Raw genomic sequence first — 12,150 nt, forward strand, 5'->3', positions numbered from 1 at the left:
TTCACTCAACCCATCCCCAAACCTGATTTCTGTTCCCTTATGGAGGTCTAGTTCCTAAGATAGAAAGGTTCAGGAGATACAAGAAAGCCAGGTGTGGGCTTTAATGGGTACAGGGAGGAGTCTGTCTCCCCTTGCTGTTCTGGGGATGGGTCCAGTTGCTGGTGCCATCCTATGTACCCACCTGGGCAAAGCAGTCACTGCAGCACGGAGAGACTGCGAACTGCCTGCAAAATGAGACAGTGATAAATCACGGAGCTCACGGGACGGGATAGCCCTGAACTAAAACATATTGATATACGAGGAGGGGTAATTTTTAGTGCTAACAGGCCAGATGGTGCCAGCCAACCGCGCTGTGACGAACACAGATTGTGGGATGTGCCAGCCCATGGACTGAACGAACAATACGAATGGCATGGGCTGTCGGCGAGAGGAGAAGGGTGAGTTATGGAACAGAGGGAGGGGAGGTGTGAGCAATCTCTAGCAAGGCGGATGCGCGTGTCTTAGAGATCTCACTACCAAGGGGGGGGGTGTCTGTGTTCTCTAGCCAGGTGTCTGTGGCAGGGGGCTGTGTGGGTGTCCTGGCCCTCGATCATACTTTTAAACCAGGCAGCGTGGGCTAGTAGATGGAGCAGCACACTGAGACTCAGGGCACCTGGGAGCTATTCTGGGCTCTCCCACTGACCTTGGGCAAGTTTCTTTCCCTCTTGGTGCCTGTTTCCCCTCCCACCCAAATCAATCAATCAGCCAACCTATCCTAATCTATCTATCCATCGTCCTTATCCAGCCCCATCATTACAGTATCTGGGTACCTTGTAACCGCAATGTATTTATTGTAACAACACCCCTGGGAGGTTGGTATTACCCCAGTATAAAGACTGGGAAACTGAGGCCCTGCCAGGCATAATATGAAGTGAGCTGTAGCTCATGAAAGCTTACACTCAAATAAATTTGTTAGTCTCTAAGGTGCCACAAGTACTCCTTTTCTTTTAACCCACCCACCAATTACTAGATGACAATCCTCTCCCAGAGCTGGGAAGAGAACCTAGGAATCCTGATCCCAGGCCCCTGGTTTAGCCCACTAGACCCCAATCCCCTCACAGACCTAGGAGGAGAACCTGGGTGTGCTGCAGTCTAGCCCAGCCCGCAATCCATTAGCCAACCCTCCCTCCCAATTAGGATTGTCAAGGTGACCCAGGGCTGCTTGCTTGGGCCCTATCCTGCCTTAAAGAGCAGGCTACATGGGGTTAGGGGCTCTGAGATGCCCAAAGAAACCTGCAGCAGCCTAGTCCCCCTGCCCACAGCTGAGCTGGCAGCCGTGCCAGGCTCCCTGCGCCCCACTCTCCTGCCCTTATTGCTGTCTAGATTAATGGCAGAGGCTAGCACGCAGAGCACATTTCAGCTGATGCTCTCCCGCCCCTCCCCTCCCCTTCCCCTAACTCTTTTGCCTGGAAGCCAAGAGAGCTGGGCCAGGCTATTGACCCCGTGCCATTTGGGCGCCTGCCAGGGCCTGGGAAATTTGTGTCACCTCAGTGGAGGCCGTGCTCTGGAGGCACTAGGCCCAGGGGAGGAGGGGAGGGCTGTTCTGAGGAGCCCACTGCTGCCACGGCTTGTGGAGGAGGAGCGGGGAGCCGGGCAGCGGTGCCAAGTTTGCTCAGCTGTGGGCAGTAGATGGGGCAAGTTCCTTCTGGCATCTCAGACCTCTTAACCCCATGCAGGACGGGGAGGGGGGAATCCTGAGCTGGTGTCTTTAGGGAGGGGACATGGGGCTGGAAGCACAGAAGCCCTCGGTGCAGTCAGTGTAACCCATTCCTGCCTATCCTATCCTGCCAGTGATATCGACACTGTTTGGGGGCGCAGGCGGGTGCTATCAGCTTGCCAGGGAGTTGACGCAGTGTCTGGAGGAGAGTGGATCCCTCCTTTTCTAGAGCCAGGCTGCAGGTTGCCTTCTGCAAGTTACAGACTAAGCCCACTGACCCCCCAGGGGATCAAAGGTAAGATAAATGCGCCAGGGCAGCTTGGGGGAAGTGCGGTCTAGTGGATCAGAAGTCAGGACTTGGGGGTTCTATTCCCAGCTTTGGGAAGGGAGTGGGGGCTAGTGGTTAGTGCAGAGGGAAGCCTGGGAGCCAGGGCTCCTGGATTCCATTCCTAAGTATGGGAAAGGTGTGAGTTCTCATGCATTCGCGCAAGGGGGCGTTGTCAGGACTCCTGGGTTCTATTCTTGGAAAGGGGAGTGTGTGTGTGTGTGTGGGTGTCTAATGGTTACAGCACAGGGTGGAGCACAACGGAGGTTCAGATTTCTGGGTTCCAGCCCCAGCCCTGAGAGGGGATCTAGTGGGTTAGAGTAGGGAGAACTGTCAGGACTCCTGGGTCCCATTCTTAGCTCTGGGAGGGGAGTGAAGTCTAGTGGCTCTCTCTCCTCCTGCAGCTGAGAATAGAACCCAGGGGGTCCTGAGCCCCAGTCCAGTCCCTATACGCTAGACCTCAATGCCTTACAGCCTGACACAGCCTAAGAAACCCAGGAGGACTCTGGGCCCTTTGCAGAGGGAAAAGGACTGTATTCCACAAAGCAGAAACCAGCTGCCATTTCCTCTGGAACAGCAGGGTCAGCTGCAGGAGGTGGGGGCGGGGGGCCTAGAACAGCACCTCTCGAGCTGTGGGGAAGGGAAAAGGCTGATTTCTCAAGGGATCGATTTTGCTAAGGATTTATCCAAAGCCGAAACAGGCGTTGAATATTCACGAGGTGTCCCCAGTCATGCTGGAATCCTAAGCAGATGCGACCAGGCAAGAGGGAGAAATTAACAAGCTGTCAGAGCAGCATGTGTAAATACAGCGCCTTGCCACAAAGCATAAACACAACCTTCCTGGCTCGGAACAGCCCCCAGAGTCCCCTGAGCAGGTCAGGCACGTGGGACAACATGATCTCTCTTACAACCATTATCCTATTAGCATCTAGAGATCCTGCCCGAGATCAGGCGCTGCATGGATCCCCACCAACATCGTGTCTCTCATTGTACTGGGCACTGCCCAGACACACAGCGAGAGGCAGTCTCTGCCCCAAGAGCTCACAGTCCGAACAGACAAATAGTGGGGGGGAAACTGAGGCGCAGAGGTGGAAGGGACTTGCCCAAGGTGACGCAGCAGGTCAGTGGTACAGCCAGGAGGCCTGACTCCTGGCCCTTCCGAGCTTGAACCACTAGACCGCTCTCCAGGTGCTGGGAATAGAATCCAGGAGCTCTGACTTACCGCCCCACTGCACTAACCACCACTCCCCTTCCAGTGGCAGGAATAGAACCAAGGGCTCCTGAATCCCACACTCCTGCCCTAACCTACGCTGCCTCCCCAAGTCCTCCTTCAATCCAGCTAGCCCCACGTCTGGAACATTTCCAAGCCACTTTTCACTTTTCACTTTCCAAGCCAGCGATTTCTCTCGAGACCCCCATCCACCACTCGGGGACAGCAAAATAACCCTTTGCCAAATCCAGGCTCTTCTCTTTGATTTATCTCTGGATCATTTCCATGCAGCAAAAATCCTGTTCCATTTTCCTTTACAGGCCCCTGGAATCTCTTTCCCTCCAGCTGAGTCAAGGGCATATAATTAAGATCAAATCCCCCACTAACTGACCCCATCACGCCTGCTGCGGTGCAATATATTCTCAGCTCATATGCAGACAGAGAGACTTATTAAGCCAAGCTCCAATAAAAACTGAATTCCCAAAACCGAGAGAGATGGCAGTGGATCACCAAGGAGTCATTTATTTAAAGGCCCTGCTGCACGGCAAAATAAATGAACAGGAATGCAACCAAGAAGTTACAAACCTATCTGAATCCTGAATCACTGCTACAAATGCTAGACCAGATACTAGGGTGATGGGCAACAGTATAAACCCCACTAGAAATGTGTTAGTTAAGATCTTGTCTGGATCCAGTGATGATCTCACAGATCTCTGGCTTCCATTATTAGGGCACTGCCTGGGTCCTAGACGGGAGCCCCCCAGGCCTGGCATCATACACACACTGGCCCAAGAGACAGGCCCTGTCTCAGAGAGCTCACAACGAGACAAAGGGTGGGAGGGGAAAGAGGGGTGCAGGGATTTCCTCAAGGGCAGGGCCAGGGCCAGAATCCAGAGACAGAGCTGCAGGGATGCTTTCCATATCTTGACTGCACATGGAGACATATTTTCCCCTCCTCTCCTCCATGCCAGTTGCCCATCAAGGAGCAGTGCCAGTGGGTACTGGACGGCAGGGCTGACTGGGAGGGGGGCTGATTGAAGGAGGGTTTTTGTCACAGGGGTGGGGCGGAGTCATGGCACAGGGGTGGAGTCATGGAAGGGGGCGGGTTCATGGCAAAGGGGATGGGAGGGCAGGGCTGGGGGATGGAGTCATGGCACGGGGTGGAGTCATGGAAGAAGGGCAGGATCATGGCAAAGGGGATGAGAGGGCAGGGCTGGGGAGTGGAGTCATGGCATATTGCCTCTCCAAGACCCACTCTGAGTTGAGGCCAGCAGGGACCACCAGTCCCCTAGCCTGACCTATACATCAACCCCCCACTGCTCAGGGGAATAAAGTCTCCGCTCCTTGGAGGAACTGATGGCGGCATGTGTGAGTAGAGGGGAGTTCAGCAGTTGTTACATCAATCCCACACAGAGGCGCAGCCCATACCCCTCCTCCCCCCCGGTACCACGGCCTAGTATCAATCTAGCCCCTTCTCCAGCACTGATCTGACGGGTTTCCTGGTGCTGGGCACAGATTTCTCTCTCCAGCAGAGCTGGCACATGGGGACGATGCTTCTCTGCCCTGGAGGGATCTTTCAATTCAAGATTCAATTCTCCCCCCCCCCCCGCCCCCGCCAATATGCCTGCCTGACTCATGCTTTTCTGCCAAGGCAATGGGGCACACGTGTATCATCCCTGTGAGACCCTCCCCCGCGACTTCCCAGGGTGATGTCTTGGGGACACTGAGTGGGCTGCTGAAGACGGCTGAGCCTGAGCTGGAGGAAGCAAGGCAGCATGGTCAAGTGGTTGGGAGTCAGGACTCCTGGGTTCTGTCCCTGGTTCTGCGAGGGGAGTGGGGTCCAGTCGGGTAGAGTCGAGGAGAAGGCTGGGCATCAGGACTCCTGAGTTCTGACCCTGGCCCTGTGAGAGGAGTGAAGTCCAGTCAGGTAGAGCCGAGGAGAAGGCAGGGCATCAGGACGCCTGGTCTCTATTCCCAGCTCTGCTAGTGAACTTGGGCAAATCTCTTCTCCTCTGTGTGCCTGTGTAAAATGGGTATAAACCATCCTAGAGGTAATGTGGCTCAAGTCAGTGCATTGAGAGACAGCGTGGGCGAGTGGGAAGTACACTCATAACGCCCAGGTTTTATTCCTGGCTCTGCCATTGATGTGCTGTCTGGGCAAGTCCCTTTCCCGCTTTGTGCCTGAATCTCCACCTACCCCTTTGTCTGGTCAGACTGCGAGCTCTTTGGGGCAGGGACTGTCTCTCACTGTGTGTCTGTGCATTGCCTGGTGCAATGGGAGCCCTGAGCTAGGCCCGCTCCCTCCTTAAATTAGGAATAGAACCCAGGAGTCCTAGCTCCCAGTCCGCCTTGCTCTAACCCACTAGACGTCCTCTGTGAAGAACAGAAAAAGTACGGGAGGGGAAACTGAAGCACAGAGAGTCAAAGGGACCTGCCCAGGGTCACACACTGAGTCAGTGGCAGAACTAGGAATAGAACCAGGTTCCTGACGCTAAGTCTCAGGGTTTTCCATTCCCTGTCTTGTTCTTGTGGCTCTTTCTCTGCAATGTTTGAAGTGTGCACCCGAGAGCTGGATGCAGCGTTCCAGTCACTGATGCTGCATACAGACGTGATGCCACCTCCCTGCCGATTCGCCCGAGGATTGTGTCCAACCTCAGCGCCACATCACATTGGGAGCATCACAACTGGGTCAGCTGGGTTGCACTAGGACCACTTTCTGGTTCCAGGATTCCTAGACCAGCAGGCCAGAAGGGACCACTGTGATCATTTAGTCTGATCTCCTGCCTAACACAGGCCACACGCCTGTCCTGAATTAATTCCTGGCTGAACTAGAGCAGAGCTTTTTGAAATAAATGAGCTTCTTGATTTAAACAGTGCCAACGATGGCGAATCCACCCCAGCCCTTGGGAAGTTGTTCTCATGGTTAATTCCCCTCAGTGGTGAAAATTTGGGCCTTAGTTCCAGTCTGAATTTGTCCAGCTTCAACTTCCAGCCACTGGCTCTTGTTAGACTTTCGGCTGCTAGACTGCAGAGCCCAGTATCAAATATTTGTTCCCCATGCAGACTGGGATTAAGTCACCCCTTAACCTTCTCTTTGTTAAGCCAAACAGACGGAGTCTCCCACTCTAAGGGACGTTTTCCAACCCTTTAAAGATTCTCGCTCTTCTCTGACCCCTCTGTAATTTATCAACCTCCTTGTTGAATTGTAGCCATCAGAACTGGATGCAGGATTCCAGCAGCGGTCGCACCACCGCCACATACAGAGGTAAGAACACCTCCCTAATCCTACTTGAGAGTCCCTACATCGATGGGTACAGTCCCCCATCCTGTAAATCCCCCCAACATGCTTCATTCACTCAAACTGACACAATCATTTTGTGCCTCTCTGATACATTGGGTTGGATTCTGCTCTCCTTCCGGCACCAATCTGGAGTGACCCACTAGGCTCTCTGCAGAGGCTATATTCCCTCCCTGGTCCCTGTTAGGATATAGATATTCAGGCCTGTCTGTAAAGGCCTATACTCTAATAATTTAGGTGTATTCTTATCACTTGGCTAATTATAGAGGTATAAAAGAAAGAATCAAAATCACTGTCTGCTGGTGTAAGGGCCTTTTCTTACTGTGACAGTCTGAGGCCCTGTTCTTAGACTAAGGCCTTTGGCTAAGCAGCAGAGGCAGCCATAAGCTGGGAAGCGAACAGTCACATCCTCACATTCCAAACTAGTCACATTGAAATAAGGTGCTATTGGGCTGTTAGGCACTATCAGGACAGGATTGTATTCCTATCACCTCCAGAGAAAGAGAAGTGCCTAGAAAATGTAAAAGGAAACTTAGTTTGATAGCATCCTGTCTGGCAAGAACTCACTTATCAATAGCTGGGATGTGAAATCCTCAGTTCTGTATTGTTTTGTCACTATAGTTCCCACTTTGCTGTTGTGTGTCTATATAATCTCTGTCTGGTTCTGTGATTGTTCCTGTCTGCTGTATAATTAATTTTGCTGGGTGTAAACTAATTAAGGTGGTGGAATATAATTGGTTACATAATCATGTTACAATATGTTAGGATTGGTTAGTTAAATTTCAGGAAAATGATTGGTTAAGGTATAGCTAAGCAGAACTCAAGTTTTACTATATAATCTGTAGTCAATGAGGAAGTGAGTGGGTGGGGGTGGGCATGGGTATGTGTGTGGGGGAGATGGGAACAGGGAATGGGGGTAAGAAAATTGGAATCATGTTTTGCTAAAGGGGGAAATGGGAACAGGGAATGGGAGTAAGAAAGTTGGAATCATGTTTGGCTAAGGGTAGGAATGGGAACAGGGACACAGGTGTAAGGCTCTGTGGTGTCAGAGCTGGGAAGGAGGATACTAAGGAAGGAAACTGGAATCATGCTTGCTGGAAGTTCACCCCAATAAACATCGAATTGTTTGCACCTTTGGACTTCGGGTATTGTTGCTCTCTGTTCATGCGAGAAGGACCAGGGAAGTAAGTGGGTGAAGGAATAAGCCCCCTAACAGTCCCAGTTGGTATCCCCCTGATCACCCCCACCCCCCAGCATCCCATTAGATCTCTTAGCCCCTGTGATGCACTGGGAGCTCATGTTCAGCGAGTGGTGGGCATACACCCCACAGGAGTAGATGGCTCTCCCACCAGACCCCTGCTCTGATGTAGCAGGGATCCCAAGGAGCAAAGGGGTTATTCAGAGAGCATGCGAGGGAATGGATCCTCCAGCAATGCAAAGGAGCAATCAGACTGGACATGCCCACTGAGATAGCTTGTTTGTACTCAGTTCTCCAGTCCGCCCCTCACCTTCCAGGCCCTGGGTCCAAACACCATTGAAAGAACGGGGCTGATGCACTAAATACCCAGGACTAATGCTCTCCAGCCACAAGGGGCAGGAGACAGCAATGAGGTAACTGACCAAGGCGGAGGCACCTTTATTCACCCCATAAACAGGAAGAAAGCCCCACACCAACACCTGCATAAAACCATACTAAAAGAGGGCTGATCCCCCACCATTCTGGGGTCCCAATCCTGCTCCAGAGGGTGGGGTCAGGATCCAAATACAGGATCAGGCCCAAAGGTCAGAGTTAATTCAGCCCCCTCTCCTTGGAGATGATGGAGACGGGGTGAAGGCTGCTGGCTTTTCTGTAGGTAATGCCAACCTGTTGACAGCCTAAGCTAATGAGGACATCCCCGCAGGAACACCCCCGGCACCTATAGACCCTACCACAGTCATCACAAACAAACTTCCAGGCTCTGCAGTGCTGCCCTGGCCCTCCAACCGATACCTGAGCAATGCCCCTCTCCCTCTGCACACTGAACATAAGGCCACCAGCTGGCTCTCCTGCAGGCCACCATGAGCGGCACCATATGTTACTGTCCTACCAGAACAAGCACCGCTGGAAGTAGCCCACACCAAGCCTGAGGGAGGGACTGTTTGACAGACAGGCAGTGCAGGGCCGCCTCTGATATCACAGTTGATGGGTGTGTGGGGGAAGGGGGGGGGGGGGAAGAGCTTGAAAGTGCAGTGCCTCCTACTGCCACTAGGGGCTGCATTGTTTGGCAGGGTGCAGAACCTCTTGCCAGCAAATTTGGGGAACTTGTCCACCTCTACCCCCCAGAGGTTGCATTATATCCAGTGGCCACCAGGGGAGATTATGAAACACATGATCTGCATGCAGCAGAGGGAAGAGGCTCAGGCCAGGGAACACAGGCAGGGATGGGGCTGATTCAGCTCTGCCCCACTCTACTGCGGCATGTAATACCTCTGGCTACAACCAGGGGATGCAGGGTGTAGTACCTCTGGCTACCACTGGGGGGAGGCAGGGTGTAGTACCTCCTGCCACCCCTGGTGGATGCATTGCTCACTGCAGGGTGTAGTGTAGTACTTCCTGCAGAACTTGAGGCTTGATTAAACACTGCAGGGTGTACTACTTCCTGCTACCATCAGGGGTTGCATTGACCACTGCTGAGTGCAGTACCAACTGCCACCACTGGGGGATGCATTATATATAAGGACTTCAGATTTTAGGTTTAAATCAATAAAACACCCCAATACAAAAGGAAAAAAAAAGAGAGGGAGAAAAGTCAGTGTTTATCCAATAAACACTGGAAAATTACCAGAAATGGTTACTTGTATCTAAGAGCTTGTCTACACAGAGCAGTTAATGCAGACTACGGGGAGGTAATTTCTAAAAAGAACGATTGTTTCGCACATTAATTGGTCCGTGTAGACCCCGCTGGTGTGCACAAAAGGTTCCCAACTGTGCTTTAAAGAAGTGCTGTTTGAAACAGTGCTACCTTAAAGCGCACTAGGGAATATTACATGGCGATTACCCATCACTGTATATTCTACTGTAATGAGTAGTTTATACGATATACATTACTCATCACCATATACACATAGAGGAATCCCTGAACATTTTTTGGACAGCTGGATAAAATTCAAAAATTGATAAAAATAAATCCTGAAAATGAAATTAATACATCCCCAAAACGAGAAGCCCTAATTGCACACCACAGGGTGTAGTACCTCCAGCTACCACTGGGGGATGAAGGCCACACTGCAGGCTGCAGAACCCTCCCATTCGTCCCACCCCTCCACCAGACCAGAACGCTCCCTACTGCCCGCAGTCCCCAGCAGAGGCCCCTGCAAAATGAATCAGGGCTGCATCAGTGCCCGCTGAGCCTCTCCTACCTTGACGCCTCTGATGCGGAACTCGGCCAGGGCTCGGCTCATCTTGGAGGCAGCCGTGGGGTGGTCCTTCCCATGGGCAATCACCTTGACCAGCAAGGAATCATAGTGAGGGGAGATGACAGCCCCCTGGAAGGCAGAGGCGCTGTCCAGACGGATACCCATGCCCTCACCGCTTCGGAAAACCTGCACGAGGGATACAGGAGAAAAGAAGCATGAGGTTATGGCCCTGATCCTGCTCTCTTATTACGCATGCTATGGTAGCAGCAATTCAGAGGGGGCAGTGTTGTGATGGGGTAGAACAGATCCCACTGAAATTGGGATCCCAATGCATTAGGTGCTGCCCAGACCCCGACTGAGATCAGGGTCCCCATTGTGCCAGGTGCTGCACAGACCCCAACTGAGATCAGGGCCCCCATTGTGCCAGGTGCTGCGCAGGCCCCGACTGAGACCAGGGTCCCCATTGTGCCAGGTGCTGCACAGACCCCAACTGAGATCAGGGCCCCCATTGTGCCAGGTGCTGCACAGACCCCAACTGAGATCAGGGTCCCTGTTGTGCCAGGCACTGCACAGACCCTGACCGAGATCAGTGCCCCCATTCTGCCAGGTGCTCAGTTGGGTCCTCCAGGTGCTACAGCAATATAAACAATCAGAACAAATGATCTTTCCCTTGTCAGTGCTGCTTATTGCCTTTTTTGATGCTCAGTTTGGGCAGCGCAACCAGCCCGGTCAGTTTCAATTTGTATTTCTAGTCAGTTTCATTTTTTAGTCTGAAGCCCTGGTCTGAGGCTGAGAGGTTCAGTCTGAAAATTCCCCTGGGCAACTCCAAAGAAAACACTGTTTACAGCGGGAGAATGAAAAAAAACAAAACCCCGCAGATCTATATGCACAGTGACGTTTCAATCATGCTTAGGCTCAGGGGGAAGCTAAGCCGACCTGACAGTGCCCCTTTAGACACACACAGCACAGCCACAGCATTTGCCAGCATGGATCACATCATTGGACCTCCAAACCCAGTCTCCAGAAACAGTTGCTCATGAAAGCTTATGTAGCATAGGGAAGTGCCCCCCCATCTCCCAAAGCATGTCACTTCTGGCTTGTGCCCTAGATTGGGGGAACTGGCTGCCTCAGGGGTAAGAAAGCTGGGATGCTAAATGGGGTCTGCATCAGACAGGGGTGGGGTGAGGGGGAATATGCTACGGGCCTTTCCCTTCTAGGGGGCACTGCCTCTGATCTGGCCTCAGTGTGCAGGGACTGCCTAGCTCAGGGATGTGGGGAAGTGGACACTGGGTCTTTCCCCTCCAGGGGGTGCTGCCTCCAATCTGATCCCAGGGCGGGGGATTCAGGGAAGTGGGGAATTGGGATACAGGGTCTTTCCTTGTTAGCAGTGATTTTAAGAGAGGTTTGAAGGGACAATTATTAAAGCTGCAGATATTATTCCCACAAGAAATTTTCTTCTTGGGAAGTATAGCTTGGTTGAAATGGATGTTTTGCTGTAGAAAAGCTCAGGCTTGGACAACACTTTCCAGCTGCCTTGACTTAATATTATAATTTGTATTGCAGTGATGCCACAGACCAGGCCCCCAGTGTGCTGTACAACAAAGATGGTCCCTGCCCCAAGAAGCTTCCAATCTACGTAAAACAGGACTTTACTCCCCCTTTTAATTTGCCCCTCATTGGAAAAAGAAGGAAAATGATTTTTAATAAACGTGAAGGGGGAAGGAAAAAATGAGCATTTCTCATACTGAGATTCCTGCAGAAAATCCAATTTTTTCTCATTGAAATATTTCAGAAGGTTAGGTGTTTTCCAGGAAAATGTTTTCCACCAGTGCCCTGTTATGCCAGGCGCCGCACAGACCCTGACCAAGATCAGATCCCGCACTGTGCTGGGTGCTGCCAAGACCCCGACCGAGATCAGGGCCCCATTGTGCAAGGCGCTGCACAGACCTCGACCGAGATCAGGCCCCCGTTGTGCTGGGTGCTGCGCAGACCCCGACCAAGATCAGGGCCCCTGTTGTGCACGGTGAGTTGTGGTGATGTGAGATGACTTGTTGGGTCTTTGGGATTTCTCCTACTGAAAGAAAGGGAGGGATTTTTTATAGGAACCCCTTGGATTCCAGGGCAGCATGTCTAGCAGCTGGAATAATTCATGCCTCAGCAACCTCCATCCTCTCCCTTTTGCTTCTAATGAAGCTAATATATCAGAACAATAAACAAGGACGAAG

The 12,150-nt window shown here is 52.1% G+C and overlaps 1 protein-coding gene across 8 annotated transcripts in view; it reads right to left on the reverse strand.

The window, feature by feature from the left end:
• The window catches only part of PC (pyruvate carboxylase), a 236,720-nt gene that overhangs the window by 36,119 nt on the left and 188,451 nt on the right, over positions 1 to 12,150 (reverse strand). For all 8 annotated transcript variants that reach the window (XM_073351710.1, XM_073351709.1, XM_073351708.1 and 5 more), the window contains one exon: positions 9,929 to 10,111. In XM_073351710.1, the coding sequence (XP_073207811.1) occupies positions 9,929 to 10,111 (183 nt within the window). The remainder of the gene's footprint in view (positions 1 to 9,928; positions 10,112 to 12,150) is intronic.

This window comes from Lepidochelys kempii, chromosome 7 (genome assembly GCF_965140265.1).
Source record: "Lepidochelys kempii isolate rLepKem1 chromosome 7, rLepKem1.hap2, whole genome shotgun sequence".
Classification (NCBI taxonomy): domain Eukaryota; kingdom Metazoa; phylum Chordata; order Testudines; family Cheloniidae; genus Lepidochelys; species Lepidochelys kempii.